We start from the raw sequence: 26,487 nt of genomic DNA on the forward strand, positions 1-26,487 counted from the left end.
GCAGAGAACAGAGGCATCAGGTAAGATCTGTTTAAGCTTGGTGGGGTAAAGGTACCAGTCAACGAGAGTCCTGTAATGCACTGGCTCACTGGTTAGAGGCGGCAGACCCGAGAGCAGAGGACGGCCCGGGACCAGGGTTCGATTCCCGGCGCGGCAGGTTTCTGGACCAGGGTCAGCGGACTCGATAATTCTCTCGCCTCGGTGCCCACTCTGATCAGCGATCACACTCGGCAACTCTGGGCATTAGCTTGCCTCATCTTCACTAACGGCCCCACCAGACCGCCGGGGATGCCTGGTCTCACCCTGGAGATACCCATTAAGGGACCATCTCTCAGGGAAGCCAGGAAGGGTTTCGCAGCGGTCGAAGCGCCTTGGGACCCTACGGGTAAGTAGTGCGCTATATAAATGCCAATACATTTACATTTACATTCCCTCAGAGCTACAGAGTTATTATGTTTAGTGACGTCGCCCCAGAGGTGTTTCCATTCCTCGTCTGATATCCCTGGCCCAGCACCTGCTCCCAAAAGGACGTGTAGCACGCTTGGGGTGCATGTAGGGTATTTAGGAGCATGTTGTACAGTGAAGAGATCGCCCCCTTCATAGTTCCTGCCTTGAGTACCAGCCTCTCCATGGCCGTGAGCTCTCTGGTAGCGGCGTCTCTCATGTGAGGAAGCGTGGCCCAATGCTTAAGTTGAAGGTGATGAAAATGTTCCCTGTGAGTAACCTGGAATTCGCTTCTGCAGGTTTCAAATGTCAAGTTATGGAATAGATCCGATAATTTCAAACAGCCACCCTACCGCTAGCTATCAAATAAATAATTCCTAATATTCCAAAAGGTTCAATGTTGCCATTGTTAATTTATTATTTGTATGGTCCAGAAAACATCAGCTGACACGTGTTTTGTCTTAGTCACAAGGCTTTTTCAAGGCAGTTCAACAATATCCTGTCCAGTCGTCAGTGGCCTTTATATCCTGCTACCCCGACATGTCAATTTCACATCCACAAATCAGTTTGCATTAAATTAGAGGTCGGAGTCATATTCCTTTGTAAAGTGTAAATACGGTGGTACATCCTTTAATGAGTAGTAACTATTCTATACACCCACGTATAGTTGTTCACAACAACACGGCGTGGAGTCCTTGATAAGTCTCCTCACAGACCGGACCTTGTTCAATCATAAAGCGACGCAATCCTTGATGCAACAACGCAGTCTTGTGGCTAAGACGAAACATGTGTCGACTGATGTTTGCTGGACCATACAAATAATAAATTAACAATGGAAACATTGAACATTTTGGAATCTTAAGAATTATTTCTGACATGAGAACAGAGAACATCAACTCCGGATCGCGGCTCTGGATTGGGCATATTGTGGACTACTGTCGTCACATGTATATGATACATAGGATTGAATGGTCCCTTGTTTTACCTCAAAGAGAGTGCTGCAAAAAAGGTTCTAGTATGGGAATGTCAATAGCCCCAATACCTCCTACGGGGAGATGAGAGGACCCTTCATTCCACTCTAGATATTAAACGAAGACATCAAAGATCGAAGGGGACTAACATCACTTCTGCTGCATGATTTGGGGTCAATAATACAAATGGTGAATATAGATCTGTGGGGACCCAGGAACAGTTAAGATTGCTCTATAAATGACCATATTTAAAGGCACTGCTATAAAATTTGGTTTTACTTTGTAACGATGCTGAACCTTTGTTTTTATATTTTTTTCGCTCTAGGATGCAAAAAACTTTTTGAACAGGTAAGGTCCAGGTTTTTGCAGAGTGAGTCACTTTGAATGAGTAAAGAGCTGGCAGTAATGACTCTCCTAACGTTTCAGGCCTGAAAGCGAGAAGCCTGCAGCGGTCTTCACAGAGCTGTCAAACTACGCCTGCAGTGTCCCGCGCCAGCACTGCGTTGCCACAAAAATGGTGAAGAGATTTGGAGGTAAAGATATTTGCATATTATGAGATGAAAGGGGCACCCAATCTGGAGCGACCATGCCATCTCCTAGTGAGGGTGTAGTTTGACCATGCCCATCCTTCTACCAAAGCTGGGCTGTCACAAAGCCCTCCCTGCCTGGATGTCTAGGAGAGAAGGTTGCCTTCACATGTACACCAGCATACACATGGTATGAGAGTTCACTTGCATGGTTCTGTGTCTTTTCTCAGCCTCTGCTGCTTCTTCTTAGCTGGAGTTGAAGGAGGAGGTACAGGTGAACACGTAGCACATGCAGGCACAACAGGCATCCGTTTCCCCAAAGTATAATGTGCCAATGCCAGTCCTGGTACCCAGCATGAGTGTTCCAGCTAATACAGTGCAACACTGGCCCATGGCAGTGAAGGCATGTGTGGACCTAGGCTATAGATCAATGTCTTGAGGCATTATAAGTCTCAGTATCCCGAGGCAGTAAATTCATGAGTAGCTCTAGGCAGGAGATGTGCCTCAAATGCCTTACATGGCAACAAGCTGTAATGTCTCTACACATTCTCAGCTTCACTAGATCCCTGTAAGGATTCAGGGGTGTCTTTTCATATAAATTGTTGCAAAGGCTTGGCCATTTCGGCATAACCAAACGTCCTCCCTCTGTAGTAGCCCACCATTCCCCAAAAGGTACGCACCCGGGAGGCAGTTACAAAGTGGGACAACTTATGAATGACTTCTACTCTTTCAAGGGACAAGTGGCACTTGCTAGCGGAAGTGTCTTAGGCAAAGTATTCTCTTGACACCGCAGGGCGCTTCTTAACCAATTTAGTGAGTAGACAGACTAAGTCCTCCTTTCACTGGTCTAGAGTAATAGATGTCAAAAATAAATCAACATATTGGATTAGAGTAGACTCCCCCAGGAACACCAATGTATTCAGATTCTCTTTAAGGTCTTCTAAACAGATTGGGGCAGACAATATGAATCCTTGAGGCAGATGAGTCCATGAAAGTTGGCCCTTCAAATGTGAATGAGAAGAGATGCTGACTCTCCTTGGAACTCCTTGGAGTTGCAAAAGAAAGAAGAAAGAAGGTCAAACATGGTGAGCTAGTGGACATTGGGGGAATAAAGGCGGCAATGGTAGGAGGGCTGGGCATCCCAGGGAAATTTGGATGGAGAAGTGTGGATGGGGATGTGTGCGCATCATCAGCTTCACTTGAGTGGCGAGGAGGGGAAGCCTGTCTCGACTGCTGCCCTGGCAGCTGCACCATATTTTTGAAGGTAAACATGAGACTCCAGAATCACTGGTCCCTACAACACAGGGCTTAATGTCAATGTATTGACAAACAGGAGGGAAGGGGGATCCAAGGAGAATGTTTAAGAGCTACGAGTGAAAACTCCCCAGTCTACTAATTATAACACAATATAGAACCCTTGGGTGTGAACTATGAACAACGTAAGAGAGGCTATCCAGAGAAAGCCTTTAGTGTTCCTTGGGGTGTCCCTTTATTAGGACAAAATTCCCTCGCCCACCCTGGGTGGCATGCTTCATTATTGGGATTCTCCTCGCGACAGGGTGTCCGATCCGCCACGGGCTTCAACCCCCTCTCTGAGACAGAGGAGCTCAGGGAGGTTTTGTTCCTAGTTTGAGATATATTAAATCCAACAATTATGAATAGCAAACTAGGGGGCATATCAGCAAGAGCCTACGATAATTATCGCTCAGCGCTTTTAGCGCGAGGATAAATATCGCAGACTAACGCTGCATTCCATCGCAATGATACTGTGCTATCAGCAACGCTTATCTCCCAAGCGATGGGAATCCATGCTTTAGCTGGTAAACAGTGTGATTATCGCTGGAAATCAAGCGATAATCGCACTGCTAACAGCGAAACCTTGCTGATAGGGCAGGGTGGTTTTAGCCATGTAATCCACCTCCCATTAGATTACAGGGCTAAGTCTGAAAATTAGCAGACGTAAAACAGCAGTGTTAACCGTGGTTAGCGCTGCTTTTTTTGTCTCTAACAGGGTTAGCGTGAAGCTTGACCATAGGAGAAATGTCCCTTAGCGACATTTCTCCTATTACTTTGCTCTGGAACGCCCACTTTGCTTCTCATTAGAGATGCAAAGGGAAGTATATAGTAAAAGGGTGCTAACATGCGATTTTGCATCTTAGCACCCTGTTGCTGATGGGGCGGTATTTTTATCTCCGGTTCTTTGGCTTTTAAAGCCAAAAAAGCAGACATAAAGCCCTTGATAATATGCTCTCGGTTATGTGAGATGTGCAGCGCAAAATAGTATAGTGATGATGAAAGGATAAGATAAAACTGGCTACCAAGGGTGTAATATACCTTTATTGGCACGTCCAGGGGCCAGGAGTAAAAACAGGCCACTGGCAGAGGTAACATATTCCTACGAGTTAGTGACGAAACAAGGTCTCCATGCTTCATCCTGTGGACCCTCAATAGAGATATTGTGGCTTTTGTCAGGACCAACGTGTGCTGCTGCTTGCTAACAGGGGCGGCCTTAGGCATGTGAAAGCTGTGCACCTGCACAGGACCGCCAAACCCCAGGGACCACCATGCCAGTATATACAGGCCTGCCACTTAATGCACTCTGAAACACAGTTATGCGGCCTGCCAGCGTGCGCCCCCCTGCGCCTGTGCGTGCCTCTCTGCCCCGGGTCTGCTGCTCCCCACAGACGTACCAGCAGCCAGCTGGCTCCGTATGGTAATAGTTAAATATTTACCACTCTTCTCCGCTCCTGAATCAGAGTGCTACAATGTTGCGAATTGCCCCAGCCGCGGGACGGCTTTCAGACACCACTCTCTCATCACTGCCAATTACCGGTCCGAGACAGAGGGGGGGGGGGCGGAGCTGCTCTCAGCAGCGAGTGCCCAGCCTTCTTTCATCCGTTTCATCTCCCCTTGCGATGTCACATCCTGCAGAATTATATCATGGCTGCCAGCCGCGGGAAATACTTATTTCCAAACCGGGAGCTTTGCCGGGCCGAGTGAGAGTGCTGCAGGCAGCCCGTGACATCACATCATCGAGTAACACACCGATTGCAGTGGGGGGTACAAACAATCGGCAGAGTCATGGACATTTCTCTTAGCAGCTCAACTGTCTGGCCGCTGGTCCTCTCAGCAGGATCAATGGGCCTTGCTTTCCCCCGCCGTTAATTATCTAACTGCACAAGTGGCTGCTGCACACTGTCACAGAAACATCAAGATAAAGAGCAGGACCAGATCGGTGAGTCTGCCCCCTCCCCGTTTCCACTCCCAGAGGCAATGGCAGAATGTGGGCTTCCCTCGACCCCTCCAATGTTGGCTGCTGCCGACCCGCCGTTGTGAGCCTGCCGCCTCCCTGAATCACTGCAGAGAAAACTGTTCGCCAGTGCACTTTTGGCCTGCTGCTCTGTGCAGAATGCGTAGTGTGACTGTGGTATATTCATGATTCCGCCACATTAGGGGTCAGTGACTCGGGCCTGCAGCTGTGAGATCATGTACCAGCCTGCCTCAACTCCAAGTAAGGAAGTGCAACATTAAACATCTTATAACATGTGAACTCGTAAATCGACCAGTGCTCTTAATAAAATTTATCGTTTGTCAGAGCAGAAGAAATTCTGAGGAACACCTGCTCAAAATTGCGGTAGTGGAATCTGCGCCTCGGATACATTCAGTACCCCAGCGACCGATGATGTGTGCTTTCAATTGATGAGACGTAATCTGGAAAACAGTCCTCATCGCCTTCTTTTCTTTTCCCCCCTTTATAGCAGTCATTTTGTTATTCTCTGTACTTGAGGTGAGCAAGTGGCAGGCACATTGAGCTGGTTTTAGAACGTATAATCTGACCCTACTACAATATCTCCCTTTGCTGAAATTTAGTGAGACCTTCTTTTGTTTGCAGTCGTGTGGCGCGCACTGTCAATGAGCGGTGCAGATCTGAATCCTTGGTTTGTTTAACAGTATGGTCAGCTTAGAAGGGCACTAGGTGCTTCAGTTGCTGTTTATTTCCAATAGTTTGAACATCTTCTTAGAGAGTCTTGTTGCTGAAATGGGTGCAATTATTGTTATTTATATGTTTTCCTAGTCTTCCTTGCTTGATTTTGCTTGCGATAAAGTGTCACTCTTAGTCATTGAAATGTCACTCATGATTTCACTGGAATTATGAAAGTGTCACAGATAGCAATCTGAAATCTTGGCAGCTCTGTATATATCCTTAATATAATAATCCTCTGAGTATTGATACATATTTATGTGGCGGCCCCTGGCAGGGATTTGGCGTCCTCCGACTCTGTTCCACTTCCAAACTCCCTTAACCCCCCTCTTCACTGGCCTCCGCGCCTACGTTCCTCATGGTTCCTGATTGGCTTCTCTTTTTCCCGACCCACTGCTGGCCACGTTGTGTTTCACAATACCCTCCTCCTTCTAAATGTTATAGTTCTGAGACGAATTCAGAAGGGTAGGAGCAGCCGCGGGTTCTGGTCACCTAACGCCTTTTCTGGACATTTTATGAAAACAACTTCCTTAGCTCCGGGGTGCTCCGCCCCGCCTGGACCCCTCTTCCGGGTCCCCCTACCTAACCTCCTTGCCCAGAGCCGCCATGAGCCTAGAGCCGCCTCTGTTGCTAAGGTAATGTATCCACAATGACTGTATAAAGTGCCAATTGATAATCATTAAACATTTCCTGAGTATTTCGTAAATCAACAGGAAAACAGTGAAAACAAGAAGGAAATACAAAAGCAGTGATCCTTTTCTTCTCTGTCGAGTCTCACAGTTGATTCCCTAGAGACTCCGATGCAGGGGCTTCACTGAGGGGGGACTGGTTCAAATCATCTCAGAAAGGCATATATGGACACGGCGGCTCTTACTTTGTTGAATTAAATTGAATCAATCTTTTTATGCTCCACAAAACAGAGTTTACTAACTCTGTAGGTGCACACTGACTGAACATATATCTCTTCATGTTACCCACATGATGCGGACACATGACCCCCCTTAACCCGGCCTGCAGCTGAGGCGGGGCTGCTCTGTAGAAACAGACCTGAGATAACTGAGTGAGCTGACCGACACCGCTTGATACAGCATGGATCCGTCAGGAGCACCTGGGAAAGGAATCTCATGTGAAGGAGCCGCTGTGTGAGGGATTGTGCAACCGAAGGAATATTTGTCAGTCTGGTAAAAGGAGAACGAATAGAAAGACAAGGCTCTGTTAAAAATGAGTCCTTGGAGACCAAGGACCTACAGCCTGATTCATCATAGACCCGTTTTGCGAGTCTATAATAGCGATTCATAAGGAATCGCTATTACAGACTCGCAAAACGGGGTTCATGTAGGAATCGCAAAAAGATTTGCGATTCCTACACAATCCTTATTTGCGATTAGCAAATTGCTAATCGCAAATAAGGAATTACTCCCCATTCATTCCTATGGGCCAAAAGGCCCATAGGAATGAATGGGGAGTATTCCTTATATGCGATTAGCAATTAGCTAATCGCAAATAAGATAGCGATTTGAAGGGTGCCAGGGGTGTCCAAAGGACACCCTGTAGCACCCCTTAAATGCAAATTTAAACAGGTGTTGCGCACACACATGTCCAAAGGACATGTGTGTGTGTGCAACATGCAACCTATAAAAATGCTTTTAAAAGCATTTTTCTAAGTTTTCGCTATTTACCACGAGGTTTGACCTCGCGGTAAATAGCGGACCGAAATTGCGAATTCACAATTTTTTTAATGGATGATGAATTGCATTTAAGGAATCTCAAATAGAGATTCTTTAAATGTAATACCTCGCAAAATTGCGACATCGCTATTACCGATTTTTGCATTTGGGATGATGAATCCCAAATGCAAAAATAGAGCTCGCAAAGGGCCAGATTCTCAGAATCTGGCCCTTTGCGAGCCGATTTCGGCTTGATGAATCAGGCTGCTAGCAACCCACAGCTGTCTGGCAATCATGCCTCTAAGATTGTAAACAGATTTTTTTTAACAAACATTTATTGATGTTAAACACATATATTTTTAATTCTTCAACATGTTCTCAAAAAATGTAGTAGCATAACTCTTGTAAAAACTCATTCATTAATACATGAAATCAAATTCAATAGAGGTATACTTTATAAAAAACGTGTAAAGACTGTTAACCAAATTAAAGCAACCCAATGCATTTCGGGTTCTGCTGAACCCTTCCTCAGGGGTTATAATAAAAGTTTAAAAATTCAAAATCCTCTGGGATGGTTCAGATAACGTATCTACAACAGAAATGCATGATATCCAAAATTAGATAAATGTAATGCATGTTTCATTTAGTAATTACCGACACCTTCCACCTCAGGGTTTGCATTCTCCTGAATATCAAGGTATGTGTGGGGACAGTAAAAAAGCCACAGAATAAAAGAACCAAAAGAAATAATAGAACCCATGCTGTGAAATTAAAGCAACATCGGAATAGAGTGACCATTAATAGGTCCTAACCCATTGTGAACTGTCCTAAGCAAAGAGTGTCCTTAAAAATTAAGTATCAGAATTTTGTTTTTCAAGACAGTGAAATGCCCCTGCTCTACGAATAGTAGGACATGCTTAAAACCAAGAGCAAGGACGCTAAATACCTCAACGTCTCTACCAAAATGGGGTGGTAAAATTGTTGACAAGATCTGTAAACAAGACGAATAGTATATGCTATTGTGAACCTGCATCTATTTACCCCAGTGCCTGGTTAAGATTAAACAGTCAACCTACCATTCTTAAGTTGCGGGAATGAACCAAAGAAATTCAAGTCTATTCAAATGTATGCGTCCTGAATCCGAAATCCATGCAAGACATAGTACAAAGCACCCAGTGTAAAAAACAATTTTAACCAGGCTTGCTTCCAGACTTACCGGCAGATTTATGTCGGCGTCAAATAAAGTGACGCAATTGCGGCGCAAAGAGGCGCAACGGCCTCATAAATCTGCCCATTAATATCGGGACCTCAGTTTCCCTCTTACCCGAGTCGGCAGAACTTTCATTCTCAGCGCTGCTGAGTCCCGTTTGAAAAACGATTCCCTCGTGCCCAAAGTAGACCTGAAAAAATAGATGTCACTCTCAGGTAAATGGTGTTATGACCGCTAAGTGCCCAAAACGAACCCCGCTGTTACTGAAACGTCCCATACCTGTGGGGAAATCTTATATCCAGTCATGCGATGTCTGCCTCCAAAGTTAAACAACTCGCAAACAAACGCAAGTCCTCAGTGTCAATTAATACAGAAACGCGCAACTGAACATAAACATAAAAATGGACTATTGTCAACAACAACCTGTTCCAACATGGTGATCCGAAACGGAGTGAATTTTACTGCCAATGCAGGGTTCAAGACTGCCCTGGAAATCTTCTGAAAAAGCATTTCCCACCCCTGTGTTTGACCCCTCTGATGAAAGCCCGGTTTGCTGGCCGTTCTGGGTTCGATCTAGTAATACAATACAATACAAATTTGCAACACCATGTTCACCTCAGGTGTTTTTCCAGATAAACTGAAGAATACGCTATTAAAACCACTTCTGAAGAAACCAGGCTTGGATAAAGAGTTATTAAAAAACTACAGGCCTATTGCCAGTCTGCCGTTTTTAGGGAAAGTGGTGGAGAAGGTTATGAACACCCAGCTTTCGGAATATATTGATCAGAACGACTTGCTGGATGAGTCGCAGTTTGGCTTTCGGAAGCTGCATGGAAGCGAAACTGCGCTCATCAAAGCCGCGGATGATATCAGGGCCATTAAAGATCAGGGTGGCACGGCGGTTCTGATCATGCTGGATTTATCAGCGGCCTTCGACACGGTCAATCACTCTATCTTGATTGACCGTGTCGAAGAGCTGGGCATCCAGGCCACGGCCAGAGCCTTGCTTGCCTCCTTCCTGTCGGGAAGAACCCAAGCAGTAACCTTGGGGCCTTTCCGATCGGCGGACCTGGCTCTCCCATGTGGAGTGCCACAAGGCTCATCCCTAAGTCCGACCCTTTTCAATGTTTATGTGGCGGACTTAGCTAAGGTTATTAACACCTACCGGATGAGCCTTACCACCTATGCGGATGACACACAGCTGGTCCTAGCCGTCAATAACGACGGAGAAGAGGTGGCAGCCAGGTTTCAGGAAGGCATGCTGGCAATTAAGGAGTGGATGGCTTGCAACTGTCTAAGGTTGAATTCAGAGAAAACGGAGGTGATCATTTTTGGAATTTTTTTTCCAATCTGGTCCTCAATTTGGTGGCCTCTGTTGCTAGGTGCGCTGCCGTCCCCGGTGCAGAAAGTTAGAAATCTAGGAGTGATTTTTGATGAGAGACTTAACTTCGTTGGACATGCTAATCAAAAGCTTCTGCAGCTTTCTTCAAACTTTAACTCCTTAGAAAAATCATCCCATTTCTCTCAGACAAAGGAGGAAAAACAGTGGTGAGCTCACTAGTATTGTCCGCCTTGGATTACTGCAATGGCCTGTTCTTAAATGCTCAAGCTCGTGTTGTGGCTAAACTACAAATGGTCCAGAATGCGGCTGCAAGGCTGCTGTCTGGCACCCCCAAATTTCAACCAATTAAACAAGCAATCAGGAGCTATCACTGGCTGACGGTGAAAAATAGAATCAAGTTTAAAACTTTGTGCATTACCTTCAAAGCCATCCATCAGTTTGGGCCTAAGTTCTTGAAATGAGAAGCTTATACTTTACCGCCCCACCCGACAACTAAGGTCATTAAATGCTCTCCGCCTAACTGTACCTAGAACAAAGACAGTTACTTGGGGAGACAGATCTTTTACCCTAGCTGCAGCCAGACTTTGAAATACACTTCCACTGGAAATTAGATCCTCTCCCACACTGCTACAATTTAGAAAACTGTTGAAGACGTGGCTGTTTAATCAATAAGCTCTTCTCCCTTCTACACTACTAAATGCATATTGAGTCTCTAGGCCATTAATGAGTCTTAGCGCCAAGACGCCCATGGGCAAACGCCGCGCTTTATAAATGTTAAAAATAAATAAATAAATAAATAAATAAATCTGTGACTCCATGAACGGATCCGCAGCGCTCAGCACGGCCCGCCGTGTAAGCCAAAATCATTTAAAAAAACTATCCCTAAACGCTACCATTTACACACCACTTCCTACACATCCCTAAATTTAGACCCGAACAATCTTTATTCATTATTTCTTCTATGAACGATGTCTTCACACAGTGATATTCTTGGCTTTATCTGTTCCCTTCCTCCAAACTCTTGTAGCTCTAGTTCCATAGTGACCAAAGTTGGAATATTCCCTGCTAGCCATAGGTCACACGCTCACAACAGTCTCTCCAGGAGCGAGCAGGGTAACTCCTAAACCCGAGACAGCAGGTGTGGTTGACAATATTCAATTAGAAAAATGTACCACATAGCCAATCGCAGATGTGTTTACTTTAAGTTTATATCACAACCTTATTTAAACAATGCCATGATTACTTTATCCGATCAGGTGTCATTTTTAAACTTGTCCTTGCTAGGGTCTCTTTTAACGGACTTCGGGCCATATTACCAAGGGCATTATCGCCGCATTAGCGGGACTTTTGCCCGCTAATGCGGCGATCATTTATCGCCCTATTACCAAGCTGTCGCTAACACCAGTTGGCGACAGCTGGTAGGCGATAGCGGGCATTTAGGGGCCCACTTTGCATGTCAGCAATAATTATCGCTAATGACATGCAAAGTGGGCGTGCCAAGATGTTAGCGACTGAAAACAGTTGCTAACAGTCCTATTAACGACTTTTGGAAATATTCGCGCTAAGCGCGAATATCTCCAAAAGCTAACGCCTGCTAAAAGCAGTTCTTAGCCATGTTATCCAATGGGAGGTGGATAACATGGCTAAGAGCATTGTCACGATAATGCATGAATATCGCTGAATTTTCAGCGATATTCATGCATTTCGCAGGATTTTTACCGCTTTTGGGATACACCTTGATAATATCAAGGTATCTCAGCGGTAAAAATCCTCGGTGCTCTGCGATATTTTTTTCCCGCTAACCAAGCAATAGCGATAATTATCGCTATTGCTTGGTAATATACCCCTTCATTTTGAACACTGCCTGATTCTTCTGCAGCCTTCTCTCGCCTTCTCATGTGTGCTCCATCCTTCATACTGTTAGAGTGTGGATTGTAGGTCATAGCTTTGAGATCTAGGCTAGAGAGTTTGCTAGAAAGAGTGGGATTGAAAGGGACCTCCGTTGCCTAATCTGGATATTAGTTGGTTTGGCCAGAGAGGGTTAAAGTGGCAGCAGTTGCTTTCATTGGTTGATGGCATTATGGATTCCCAACATCCAGACCACACAATTGTGTGCGGTGATGGCAATGACCTGAGCACACTGACTGGGGTAGGACTGGAAATCCTAATGAAGAATATCTTTGAACAATGAATGCAACTTTCACCTCACACTGCCCTGGTGTTTTCTAACATATGCCAGAATTCTGTCCACACATTGAGAAAGCCAGGAAATATGAGGTTAAAACTGAGTCAGTATTCCTCAGAGACCATAACATGGGCTCTGTCTATAATAATAACCTGGCTACAACATTCATGGAATATATAGGAGAGACTGTCTTTGTTTCTGAACAACTTGAAACTCTGCATTCACTCATAAGTAGTAATCATATACACACAATGAACAGAAAGACTCTTCTATTTCCCGAACAATTAGTATATTTCTAACTATAAATCCAAAATATATCGAAGGTTCACTGACAGAATATCGACACCTAAAATATCCCCATACCACAATATCGAGTTAAAAATATCAATGTAAAAAATACTGACATCCTATATTTATAATGATAAGTACAAAAGTATTGGGGAAAAATTAGTTGGTATAATATAGTTGCAATACATATTGTAAATACCTGCAAATATTACATTGAATAGAATAAAAAAAATGTTTAAACAAATAATTATTTTTATTTAGAAATTATTTATGAACAAAAACATAAAATGTTACATACATTTAGTTAGTTTACTTCTTACCCTATAACACCACTCAATTCACAATCCACATTTACATAAAAAAGGACTTCCATAATTAGCATAATTAATTATAAATTAAAGAATTATTAGTAATTTAAAAAACAAATTAAAATGCATACAAATGCTGTCCTTGCCCCCCACCCGGTTTATCTGTGAACTTTTCCTCGTCAACTGAGACCTAACTATTTTGACTGATGCCCGATAGAGCTACCTTGTTTAGCTAAAGGGTAGACGAGCCTTGGATTCCCTCCTTGGACGTCACCTACTCAGTCGTCTTTAGACAGACTTCCTTTCGTCTCTACTGTCATCTGTGTCCCCATCCTCCCTCTTCACACTTCCCATTCCCCTCCTCCGCTACTTATGTCTCTCCTTCTCTCCTCTCTCAATGTATTGCGTATTTTTTTGACATAATGTGTAATTGTTATCATTTTCTGTTACATTGCGGAACCTAAAGTAAAGCGTTTTGATACCTTTGGGTCTAGCACGCGCTATGTAAAACTCTTTAAATAAATAAATAATTTAATATTAATTATCAATTTATTAAAAAGAAATAACTTCCCACCCTTTACTCATATAAACCCCACATCCTGAATCTAAAATTCATTACACAATTACCATATTTAATTTTTATTTAACAAATTAATATTGATTAACAACTAATTAATAAATCATTAAAAAAAATTACTTCCCACCTTTTTATCTTTATAAACCCAAAACGCACACACCCAAAAATATAATTAAACAATTAACAAAATTAATTAATAATTATGTATTACTAATTAGCAAATAATTGATATTTAATTAAAAATAAATTACTTCCCACACTATACACCTAAAAACCCCACACCTAAAGAAAATGACAAAAATGCCATAAACAATTACCAATTCATTAATATTAATTAACAACCAATTAATTGTATTGTATTGTATTGTAATTGCATTTATATAGCGCTTACTACCCCTGACGAGGTGTCAAAGCGCTTTTTCGGTGGGTAGCACGCTACTCCGGGACTCATAGAGGATTAGTGTTGAATTAGTATAGTGAAACATGCAAGTACTTTTTAAGTGGTGGATAGGTTTGTCAGGTATTTGGATTTGGAAAGATAGCAGAAGGATAGAGGAGGACAAAGGTTTGTATTTATTTATCGCTTGTTGAAGCACGCTATTCAGGAAGCCTGTAAAGGATTAGTGGTGAATTAATGTGATGAAATCTGAGGTAATTTCAGTGGTGGATATTAGTCAGTTACTTGGAATGAGAAGGATAGCAAAGGGATAGAAGGGGAAGAAAGATTTTCACTCCTATAGCACTTGTTACCTCTGATGGGTGTTGAAGCGCTTTTCTGGCGAATAGCACGCCACTCCAGAACCCATTCGGGATTAGTGTTGAAAATTAGTATAAACCCCTATAAACCCCACAACCCACGCATAAAACTTACAAAAAAAATAAAAACACAATTAACACCATAAAATCTTAATTGAATAAATATTACTAAATACAAAATAATCATTAATTTATTATTATTAAATTACTTCCCACCCTATTCCCCTATGGACCCACAACCCGCTACGGAAATAAAAAATGCAAAGTGTAACTAAAATAGAATTGATAACTATTAAAAATGTAACACATGTATTTAAAAACATAATCAATACTTATACAAAAAAACATCTCATACATTTAAAATACATACTAAAATGCATAACACTAATTTAAAAAAATCCTTATTTTAAACAACTATGTTTTTGAAAACAATATTTCTTACACTAAAATCGATATTCTTGACCACGATATTCTTGCTGTCAATAGTTCTATGTCACAATATGTACAACTCAATATTTGTGTATGCCGACATTTACAAATCGATATTTTGTCTGAATACCTTTTAGTACAGGGTTATGAATGTACATCACAGTGGATATAACAGAAGCTAAATGTGTATCATTTTAGATGCATAAGTGTTTCTATACATTTCTTAGTGGCTTTAGCAGTATCTGTATGGGTATATCAGTAGGTGTGAGACTCTGTATCAGTATGTGAGTGGCTATGAAAGTTAACTTGGGGAAACGTGTTTTGGGACCCCTCCTTTTTCTTGGCGCACGTTTGACGGGCCACCCTAAAACTTTCCAGACACAAGCTGAAGTGAGTGTCTAATTTTTGGGGGAAATTTTGCGAAGATTTGTCTACAGCCCACAAAGATATAGGTAACTGAGAAGCAGCTTTTTAATAGAAATCAAGTCCTAACTATAACTAACTCCTGTCGACTGCCAATATATGTAGGTGTATGTGTTTTCCGTCAATACCAGTCAATGAAGCATAATCACATGGCAGAATAACACAAACACTTGTCACTCTCAGCAGAAACTTACCAAACGTGCAGTTGTCAGGATCCTTCCTCAGAGGAAGCACTGAATGCCTTAACCCCTTCCATGCTGATGACGGCCCCCAGCCGTCATGCACTACGGTGCTTGTGTGATGATGATGGCTGGGGGCCGCCATGAACCCGCCCTCTCGCGATTCTGTCGCACAGGTGCAGAATCGCGGCCGCATGGAAGGGGTTAGAGAGAAGATATAATTCATATGCACAATACTAGCCTCACTGTGCTCTCAACATTCTGCTTCTTGCAAAGTTTTGAAAGCAAGTTAAGGTTGTTGGAAAATGTCTAAAGGTTTACCCTCAGCCCTATGGCTTATGGGCCTACTGGAGCCATGACAATATGGCTGAGATACCCGCCACCCCCTCTCAACACAATCCCCAAAAGGAGGGAAACCGGAAACAGTTCTTGAAGTTTTTGGATGTGGGGAGGGAGTGACCCTCCCCCGGCCGTATTTATTAAAACAAAATTAAAACATTAAACGTTTCATTTTATGTACAATTTCATTATCACAATGCGATGTTTGGCTAACCTTAACATATTCTCTAATACAGAGTTTCTCCTAGCCGAACTATCATCCTACAAAAACATTCTCTAGAAACACTGAAATTGTACATCCTAACGTTTAAGGGCCAACGGCAAGGTCATAACCGGTGTCAAGATCCCTAACCAGACTTACCCCTCCCACTTGTGAGGGGCGACAGCACAGAGGCTTACCTCAAGTGCAACTACTAACAATTTCCCTTGACTTGACGGGGGCACTTAAGACTCGACGCCATTTAAAGGTCGTTCGAAGACTTGTGTGTGGTATCTAGAAGGTATCGTGAACCTCCCCCCATCCCACACAACTTACCGCATCTGCCGTCGCAGATGACCCTGGCCCCGGGAAATTCCCCAGGAGGGGGCTGTAACCCCTCCTACAAAGGAAGGGGCCTTGACCGCCTTTCCTTTACTTCCGGCGACCCGCCCTTAGACGGGACCGCCTCCCCACTGAGGGGCCAATGGCCACCTCTCCCGAGCGCTCCCATCCGTGTTGGGTGACGCCCACTCATAGGGATCTACCAATTAGTGCTCACCGATCATGACCTTACCGCCTACCAAAAATAAATACGACAATTTTTATTCAAACCTACAAAAGCATTGGTCGCTACGACCGAAGGAACATGCTAAAATTGCAACATTACATCAAATCATTTTAATCGAAACAACTTTACACAATATTCACCATACTTTATTATGATCAACAACAAACTGGTACTTTCACAGCCTGTAAACGGAATGGAACAACAAACTTATAAATTCACTTTATTGCACAACAACTTGCTGTCCTCAGGGGCTGGTGGGTGGGTCAAAATTGGCTCTTCGTTCTGTCCCGAGCTCACGTGTAGCGAGGAGGTGCAGCTTCGGAGCACAAGAACAAGAGGACGTCTTCTGGTCTTGCGTCTCTTTTTATCCGTCTTCAGGGCGGGCGAGAACCCGCCCCTGCCCGCCCCTCGGGCGGGGCTGGCTACGTCGGTGTCTAGGCCAGCCCACTCTAGGGCGGGAAAAAAAGCGCGCCCCGGCTACGCCGCTTCGGGCATACCAGCCGAGACACGCCTCCCGCCCAAAAATGGCTTCCCGGGGGGATCGAGGCACTCCACCATACGTTCGGGGGGACCGAGTGGTCGCCCCTTTCCATATGGCTGAGATACCCGCCACCCCCTCTCAACACAATCCCCAAAAGGAGGGAAACCGGAAACAGTTCTTGAAGTTTTTGGATGTGGGGAGGGAGTGACCCTCCCCCGGCCGTATTTATTAAAACAAAATTAAAACATTAAACGTTTCATTTTATGTACAATTTCATTATCACAATGCGATGTTTGGCTAACCTTAACATATTCTCTAATACAGAGTTTCTCCTAGCCGAACTATCATCCTACAAAAACATTCTCTAGAAACACTGAAATTGTACATCCTAACGTTTAAGGGCCAACGGCAAGGTCATAACCGGTGTCAAGATCCCTAACCAGACTTACCCCTCCCACTTGTGAGGGGCGACAGCACAGAGGCTTACCTCAAGTGCAACTACTAACAATTTCCCTTGACTTGACGGGGGCACTTAAGACTCGACGCCATTTAAAGGTCGTTCGAAGACTTGTGTGTGGTATCTAGAAGGTATCGTGAACCTCCCCCCATCCCACACAACTTACCGCATCTGCCGTCGCAGATGACCCTGGCCCCGGGAAATTCCCCAGGAGGGGGCTGTAACCCCTCCTACAAAGGAAGGGGCCTTGACCGCCTTTCCTTTACTTCCGGCGACCCGCCCTTAGACGGGACCGCCTCCCCACTGAGGGGCCAATGGCCACCTCTCCCGAGCGCTCCCATCCGTGTTGGGTGACGCCCACTCATAGGGATCTACCAATTAGTGCTCACCGATCATGACCTTACCGCCACAGGTCCGGATAGTTGACCGGCTATCCGGACCCCCCACAAAACTCCTACCTAAAGGTCATGTTTTAATGATTTTTACCAGGCTAAGAAGTCTCCTATGAGTAACTCATTCCCCACCCTCGACAAATGCACACCATCCCCCAGATACATATTGTCATCATTAATACAACTATGCGAGATCGAATGCAAAGTCTTGGAACGGAACAACCTACTCACTTTGTTATTCAGTTTTCTAACAGAATGATTTAAAGCAGGGATCGAGATAGCCCCCCGCCATACTTTCCGTGGGATCATATGAGACCACGCAATTATGCACCCCGGAACTCTCCTTGCTAACCAACTTACCGTGGAAAGCATAGTCTCCAGGAGAAGTCGTCTACCGGTAGTGACCAAATCATTACCCCCTAAATGCACTATGACTATGGACGGCGGTGACCTCATCCGCTCTAACAAACCCTCAAAAAATTCCTGAAACTGGTCAATACAGAGACCACCCCTTCCGTAGAAGGACACTCTGTACCCGTATTCCCCAGGTACGTGAATCATGTCACCTGCTTTGAATACGTCCGCAGCCCGTCTCACGTATGAGTGGCCCACGACCCACACCTCCTTCCTTACAGCCGGTGATGTGCAACCGCTGGCCTGGTGTTGGGTCGACTGCACAGTCCGCCCTGCCTCGTAGGCTTGCGAAACTGAAAACAAACAAAGACAAGAGGCGTGAGTACATGATTACAGCTTCACAACATGTGCAATCGCACGTACCTCTTATAACAATTGGAGGACCAACGCCCCACACGTTTTACTTGTTCTACATTAAGACCCCTGGCTGTAGCTTCAGTGGCAGCCCCTATCCGAAAGGAATGGGTCCCAAATTCGCCCGGGTCCAAGCCCGCTGCGGCAATGGCCATAGCAAGCACCCGCTGAAACTGAAACTTCGTCAGTGGGGTGGCGTCTGCATGCCTCAACAATGTCCCCCCCCATGATGCCACCCTTCGTGCTAGGTAGTCTTCTAAGCACTGTACCGGACACATGGAGGATCCGGGGGTCCGGCGAATGATCGTGCAGTCCCCCCTCCCGTCTTGGTCGGACTTGGACCTGAGAAAGGAGACAATCATCGCATCGCCCCTGATCTGGACATGTTCCCTGCACAAGCCCCCAGACACATCCTGTTTGTTCCTTGCAACCAGCTCACTAACTCTCATAGCACCGTGAAACGCCAGCGTAAATGCAGTCCGGAACAAACAGGTCTCGAAAGGGGACGAGCACGTGTTAGGGAGTGAGGCCAGCAACTGGGCCAACCTCACCAGACCTATCGGTCGTCTTACGTCTACTCTACGACCCTCTAGGCGTTGCCACCCACGCAGCGCTTTTTGTACTGTAAAAGACGCTGTCGGGTCCTGGATGCCATGGGCCTTGGCAACAAAAGAAATGGCGGCACGATGCCTTTGGGCCGTAGCCACCGATTTCCCAGCCCTACGTAAAGACATCAGAAAAAGAACTACCCACTCTTCCTGACCCCACAGTCCCCCTCTCTCTGCCCCCAAAAAGGCTAAATAGGCCTGAAACGCCCCTTCATATGCCTTCCTTGTCCTGGGTGCTAGACTCTCTCCCACGAGGTGACGAAGTTCGGGGCACCGAGAGACCAGAGAGCTTCGGGGAAGGGTGCCGGCTCCGGGTCCGCCGAAGGAAGGAAACCCGAGAAAGCCTGCATGTGAAAACGAGACAGTGCATCAGCAGCCTGATTCATTACCCCTGGGACATGTTTTGCCCTGAATATCACGTTCAGTTGCATACACAGTAAGACAATTTCTTTGAGCAGCCTCAAAATCAATTTACAACGGGCTGCCTGACTATTGATGCATTCTACCACAGTCATATTGTCGGACCAGAACACGACAGAATGATCTCTGAACCCGTCTGGCCATGTTCTCAGGGCCACCAGAATGGGAAATAGTTCAAGGAAAGCTATATTACCCGTCAGCCCCTTCTCGTGCCACCATAGGGGCCACTTTTGTGCAGACCATTTTGTGCCGAAGATGGCGCCAAAACCTATACTTCCTGCTGAATCTGTCCATAGCCCAAGCTCATCGGAGGACACGGCTGGCTTGTTCCAGACGACTTGGCCATTGAAGTCCGCCAAAAATGCTAACCAGATCCGCATGTCCTGGCGGACCTCGGCCGATAATCTCGTGCGTTGATGACCCTCTCTTAAGCCAACCATTGATTGGGCTATCGAGCGGGAAAACGGGCGAGCCATCGGGATCACCCTCAAGGCAAAGTTCAACTTTCCCACTAATTGTTGCAACTGGTGCAGTGTAACCTTAGGTGCGTTTAAACATACTTGGAGGGCTGTCCTGAATTTCAACACTTTGCTAGCTGGTAAACGGAAACACCCCTCCCTTGAGTCCAACTCGATCCCCAAAAACTCGAGGCAAGTCGTGGGACCCATAGTCTTACCGGGTGCCAATGGCACGCCAAAATGACCCATCAACACACAGAATTCATCTAAGGCCTGGGCACATTCGGGACTTCCGGCGGAGCCCAGGAACAAAAAGTCGTCAAGGTAGTGCATTACATTTCGAAAACCTGTTTTCTTGGTAAACACCCATTGCAGGAAAGTACTGAATTGTTCAAAATAAGCACATGAAATAGAGCAACCCATTGGCATACATTTATCCATGAAAAATGACCCCTGGAACCCGAATCCCAAAAGACGCTGATCGTCTGGGTGTACCGGGAGCAACCGGAACGCTGACTCGATATCTGATTTCGCCATCAACGTCCCGGGCCCTAGGCGATTCAAGATGGCTACTGCCTCATCAAACGATGCGTATCGCACCGAACAAACTTCTGGATCAATTGCGTCGTTCACCGAAAGACCATGTGGAGCAGACAGATTATGGATCAAACGAAACTCACCTGGGTCCTTCTTGGGGACCACCCCTAACGGGGAACAACAAAAATTCGGTACCGGGGGTACAGTAAACGGGCCGGCCACCCGTCCCCGGCTAACCTCTTTCTGAATTTTCTCATGCACTACAGATGTATGTTGTAAAACGGAAAGTTGATTTTTGCACATCCCTACCCCCTGAAAGTCCCCCACCGGGATGCGGAAACCATGTGTAAAACCGTTCCGCAGCACCCCGGCAGAAGTACGATCCGGGTATTCGCTGAGCCAGGGAATCATTGCCAAGGTATCAATCGGGGTTGGTAAAGGCGCCCCTCGGCCTAGCTTAGACCTGTTTGGCGCCTCCCTTACCCCCATTCTCACCCGTTCTGGCTCTGCACGCTGACTCAGGATGGGACGACCCACACGTACTACATTCGTGCTTGAATTTACACAATCCCGGAGGCCTGGTACATTTCCCTTTGTTGAAATTAAAACAGAAACCCTTCCTCCCTGTATTGCCTGCGGGCTTCGACTGGTCGTCGGTGCTCGTACTTGGTCGAAAGGGCGTCCCCACATTTTGGCGGGAGTAATCAATAACATTGCTCCCAACCAATGGCATTCTTAACATTCCCGATTCTTTCATTTTATCCCATGTTATAGAATCGTAACAATCCCAAGTCAAACTCTTGTTATGCTGTTTCTCTTTCCTGAACAGATTGTCATAACAAAACCAATGGTTACCTTGATACGATGTCGAGTACCCCATAATTCGTGATTGATAAATGGGAAACTCAGGAAGCAACTCGGGCCTACGTTCCCCCAAAATCGATGTAAAAATACCCCACGCATTGCCCCAGTTGCCAATATTCTCATTTACCTTAAAGGCGGCCATTTTTGCGCGCCAAACACTTGGATGCATCAAGTCCTTCTGACCTTTAACATGCTCCATATCATAATGGTCAACAAGCAAGGAGAAAATATTCACATACTCCCCAGCCCAGATCTTTTCCTTTATAGCCAAAGGCACATGTTGTCCCAGTCTCTCTCTACGAGAGGGTGCTGACTCGTCCCTTGCAATCGGCAATGGCCGTTTACCTGAACCGGACGCAGCTTCTGCCGCTTGCGGCTTGTCTTTAGCTGCCTCCCTTTTCTCACGAAGTCCTTTTATCAGCGCCTGTGCCTCTGCAGCCGTGGCGCCATCACTACTATCCCCCAACCATGTTGCTAGCTGTGCTGCCAGCTCGGGCGGCATGTCTCCCTTGGGTGTCGGGGTGACGACAACGGGGATTGGATTCCCCTCAATCGGTACTGGGATCGGAGCCTCGAGCGGGGTAGAGGGAACCGGGACGTCTCCACCGGCTGGAACCCTTCTCGGCCTCTTAGGTCTCCCTCCAGCCGGCGCAGGGCCCGTACCCTCCTCCCCGTCCCGCTCCGCCAACCGTTTCTTTATGTCGGACACTTCTTTGCAAAGGTCCCGCACCATCTGGTCGGTCGTCATTCTCTTCGCGCCTTTCTTGGGCATTTCTCCGAGGAAGTATCTAGAAGACAAAAACAAAGATCAAAACGCTCAAAATTGGCTCTTCGTTCTGTCCCGAGCTCACGTGTAGCGAGGAGGTGCAGCTTCGGAGCACAAGAACAAGAGGACGTCTTCTGGTCTTGCGTCTCTTTTTATCCGTCTTCAGGGCGGGCGAGAACCCGCCCCTGCCCGCCCCTCGGGCGGGGCTGGCTACGTCGGTGTCTAGGCCAGCCCACTCTAGGGCGGGAAAAAAAGCGCGCCCCGGCTACGCCGCTTCGGGCATACCAGCCGAGACACGCCTCCCGCCCAAAAATGGCTTCCCGGGGGGATCGAGGCACTCCACCATACGTTCGGGGGGACCGAGTGGTCGCCCCTTTCCATTAGCAAGCTAGCATTACTGAAATCCTAGCACTAATCTAGGATGACATCCGTATTTGGTTGTGATAGTTGAGGCATTCAGGGCTAGTGTATTAGCAGGAGACAGGCAAGATTTCAAGTTTCTTATCACAGCAATGTGACTTACCTTTCAAATACAGTTTTTAAGTACTGACTGAATATAATGTAGATGTATTGTGTCTTTGCTCCTCCCATCCATGAAGAAAGAAATCTTTCAATCTCTCAATGTCTCCATTGCAGATTCTCAACATGAAGAATTGAGGATTGTTCTGATTGGTGAAACAGGTGTTGGCAAACGTGTGATGGAATGTATCAGCAGCGAGGGGGAGGTCCAGGAGTCTGCAGCGGTCTCCCGGTCCACGGCTACAGTGTGTGAAAAGAAGACATGCATTCGTGGTGGGAGGAAATTGACTCTGGTTGATGCTCCAGGTCTACTTGGGGGTACCCGGTCTCGTGAGGAGTTAGCTGAAGAAATTGGCCAGTGTGTTGTCATGTCCTCCCCTGGGCCTCATGCTATACTCTTGCTGCTCTCAGTTGGGCATTTCACCAAAGTGCAGGAGGAGGCAGTGAGAATTGTCCAAGATCTGTTTGGAGAGGAGACAGGAAAGTACACAATTGTCATCTTTGCTAGAGAATATGGCTTAAAGAAGGATGAATTGCATGGAATAATACAAGAGTCCAAGGGGAAGATGAAGGAGATGATTGCAAAATGTGGCAATCGTTTCTGCACATTTGACACTAGCGCCACAGGAGAGAGGAATGACTGGCAGCTTTCAAAGCTGGTGACCATGATTGACAAGATGGTGGTGGAGAGCGAGGGAAGCTGCTACTCAAACACCATGTGGGAGGAGGCAGAAAAAGAGCTTCAGAAGAGAGTAGAGGACATTAGTAAAAAGTATGAGGAGCAGCACCAGAGAGAAGAGGCAGAGGTGAAGCGCCAGCATGATAAACTGTTTGAGAGCCTCAAGAAGGAGCCGGAGAGCCTAGATAAAAATAAGCGCCTGGAGGAACTTGCCTTGGAAATGAAAGTCAAGTTAGAGGAGATTGAGAAACACAATAGGATGAGGCAGAGGGGGATCCGCGATGAGGCAGAAGAAGAGTTCTTACAATCTATGCGCGGAAAAATGGAAGTCGGGGGACCTTTGGGGATGGTAATAGGCGCGGCTATGGGGAAGGTAGTAGGTGGGCCTTTGGGAATGTTTGTGGGGGGGCCAGTGGGAATACTTGTTGGAGGGGCTTTGGGAGGAGCGGTAGGGGGAACAGTGGGAGGTGCCATGGGAGATGCAGTAGGGGCTACAGTTAAAATGTTCAAGGGTCTGTTGGACATGTAAATAAAACAAAACATTTGTTACATTTGGGGGTAACCTATTAGGATTTCCTGCCTGGGAATCCATCTACGTCTGGGTTGTGTGGGATTGCAGGAGCCATACAATATTTACATGAAAATCATTTAAAAAGCAAAAGGATTCATATTCCCATTCATTGTATGAAAGTGTCTTTCATGTGATGGCTTCAAGATCTGGTATGGATGCTTCCTCTTTCACATCAACATGTTCTAATAAATAAAATGTGAAACGAAATGGAAGGAAGAAAAAGTGGGGAGGAAGTAACTAAATGAAACAGATGAAACAGAGAGGAAAGACGGGAATAATAGAATTAGAAAGCAGGTAGTGTAGGGAACAGCACACAAAGGAAGATATGAACAAAGTTGTGGGAGGGAAGAAATGGAGGACAGAGTTGCAGCAAAAGTGGTCCTGAATCCATACTAATGTAAGGAGGCCCCTTTGTATATCTGAATAACTATTACAAATGAATCCATTCTGCTTGTAATTTAATACTTACATTTTAGCATTTCCTAAATGTACTCTTCTTTCCCATCAGGTCACCGTCCCCTTGTATTCAGTAGGAGTCACTTTAGTGTGGGATGTAGGCATATGACGCTTCATTTGCTCCATCTGCTCCAGGTCTGATTTGAAATGGTTGATTCAGTGAGTTCAACAAAAACTGGATGTAGTTATAGTTTTTAATTCCTAACTGAATTTAAGATATTGTTGCCATGAATATCTAAAGTTCTTGATTATTTTACCCAACAACATTCTCACCAAATTTCTTCAGGAAATCACTGAATTCAGCTTAAAGAACCAGGAATGTGATTCACAGAAAGATTCACTTGAGCATTGTTGTATTGCAGACCACTATGTTGAAGATCTTATCACAAAACATCAACCACCTAAAAGACTTTCTGGCCACTTCTCCATTGAAAGAGCCCATCGGATCCCAGGAGGTTGCTCTGAGGAGGGGGCCCCTCCGCGTCCTCTCATTGCCCGAGTCTTCAATTTCAGAGACCGAGACATAATTCTGCAGATGGCCAGAGCTACACCTCCACTTAAGATTGATAACAAGGGGGTCACCTTCTTCCCGGATTATACAGCGAAGGTCCAGACTCAAAGGCTGTTAAAAAAGAACGGAGAAATCGCGAAGTAAAATATGCTATTGTTATATTTATATGCTAGATGATTTACCTATTTGTCTTGATTTACATGTCTCTCTGATCAGAATGTTGCATCCCTATGATGCTTTAGATGGCTCTATGATGTCAGGCCTGTGGCTTCAGTGAGCAGTTGGTCCAGCTGCTTCTGGCATGAAGAGTTCAGGTCTTTCTTGGAAGAATAAACCTACTTGAAGAATATACCTGGATTACATCTTGTATTTATCACAACAAATTTGGCGACGTTTTATTCTGGCCAGACAGTTGGATGGAGATATTTTATCAAGGAAGATAGTTATCCTGGACTGAGGGAAAAGAGCCCAACTCGTTGAAAGTTATTACTTGTTCAAAAATTGGAAAAGAACAGAAAGAAATTCATGGATATATTTAAAAAGGAAAATGATAGGAAGTCTATTTTAAAGGAAACATGTGCTGCTAAGAGGCATTAATTTTTTATGAGTATTCTATCTGCATTCTTTGAAAGGGAAGAAGGATGGAAAGTAAATAGAATAATATTTATGCAGTTAAGACATTTCAAAATCTGTGCAGTCGCATTTAACTAATTCTTAAAATAAAGGAGAGAAACACTGTATGAAAAGACTGCAATTATAAATCATCATTAATGTTACCAGCGCAGGATCTGTAAGACATTGTTATTGAAATAAGCGCATGAGGAGTGAAGATTTTGTCTTAAAACTGCATCATTTAATAACGTGTAATCTGTTTGAGCAAGTTGGAGCAGAGGCAGCTGAATGCTATTGAAATGTTTCATATAATTGCACAGGAAGTGAGGAACAGAGAAAAGTAAAGATTGGAAGTGTTAAATCACAAATTTTGTTGAAAACGTTGTAACAACTGGCAGTTATTCAACCACGATATAACTAAAGGAGTCTTGGGACTGGATGGAAGGGTGGCGCATTGAGCTGGTTTTACAACGTATAATCTGACCCTACTACAATATCTCCCTTTGCTGAAATTTAGTGAGACCTTCTTTTGTTTGCAGTCGTGTGGCGCGCACTGTCAATGAGCGGTGCAGATCTGAATCCTTGGTTTGTTTAACAGTATGGTCAGCTTAGAAGGGCACTAGGTGCTTCAGTTGCTGTTTATTTCCAATAGTTTGAACATCTTCTTAGAGAGTCTTGTTGCTGAAATGGGTGCAATTATTGTTATTTATATGTTTTCCTAGTCTTCCTTGCTTGATTTTGCTTGCGATAAAGTGTCACTCTTAGTCATTGAAATGTCACTCATGATTTCACTGGAATTATGAAAGTGTCACAGATAGCAATCTGAAATCTTGGCAGCTCTGTATATATCCTTAATATAATAATCCTCGGAGTATTGATACATATTTATGTGGCGGCCCCTGGCAGGGATTTGGCGTCCTCCGACTCTTTTCCACTTCCAAACTCCCTTAACCCCCCTCTTCACTGGCCTCCGCGCCTGCGTTCCTCCTGGTTC

At 45.2% G+C, this 26,487-nt stretch overlaps 1 protein-coding gene across 1 annotated transcript in view; it reads left to right on the forward strand.

Moving 5' to 3' along the window:
• The window catches only part of LOC147729438 (uncharacterized), a 64,427-nt gene extending 40,548 nt beyond the window's left edge, over positions 1 to 23,879 (forward strand). The window contains exons 4-6 of the mRNA XM_086959050.1: positions 1,741 to 1,763; positions 1,842 to 1,948; positions 22,782 to 23,879. Of these exons, the coding sequence (XP_086815176.1) occupies positions 1,741 to 1,763; positions 1,842 to 1,948; positions 22,782 to 23,872 (1,221 nt within the window). The 3' untranslated portion in view covers positions 23,873 to 23,879. The remainder of the gene's footprint in view (positions 1 to 1,740; positions 1,764 to 1,841; positions 1,949 to 22,781) is intronic.
• Positions 23,880 to 26,487: the final 2,608 nt, after the last annotated feature.

This window comes from Lissotriton vulgaris, chromosome 2_1 (assembly GCF_964263255.1).
Source record: "Lissotriton vulgaris chromosome 2_1, aLisVul1.2, whole genome shotgun sequence".
In the NCBI taxonomy this organism is placed as follows: domain Eukaryota; kingdom Metazoa; phylum Chordata; class Amphibia; order Caudata; family Salamandridae; genus Lissotriton; species Lissotriton vulgaris.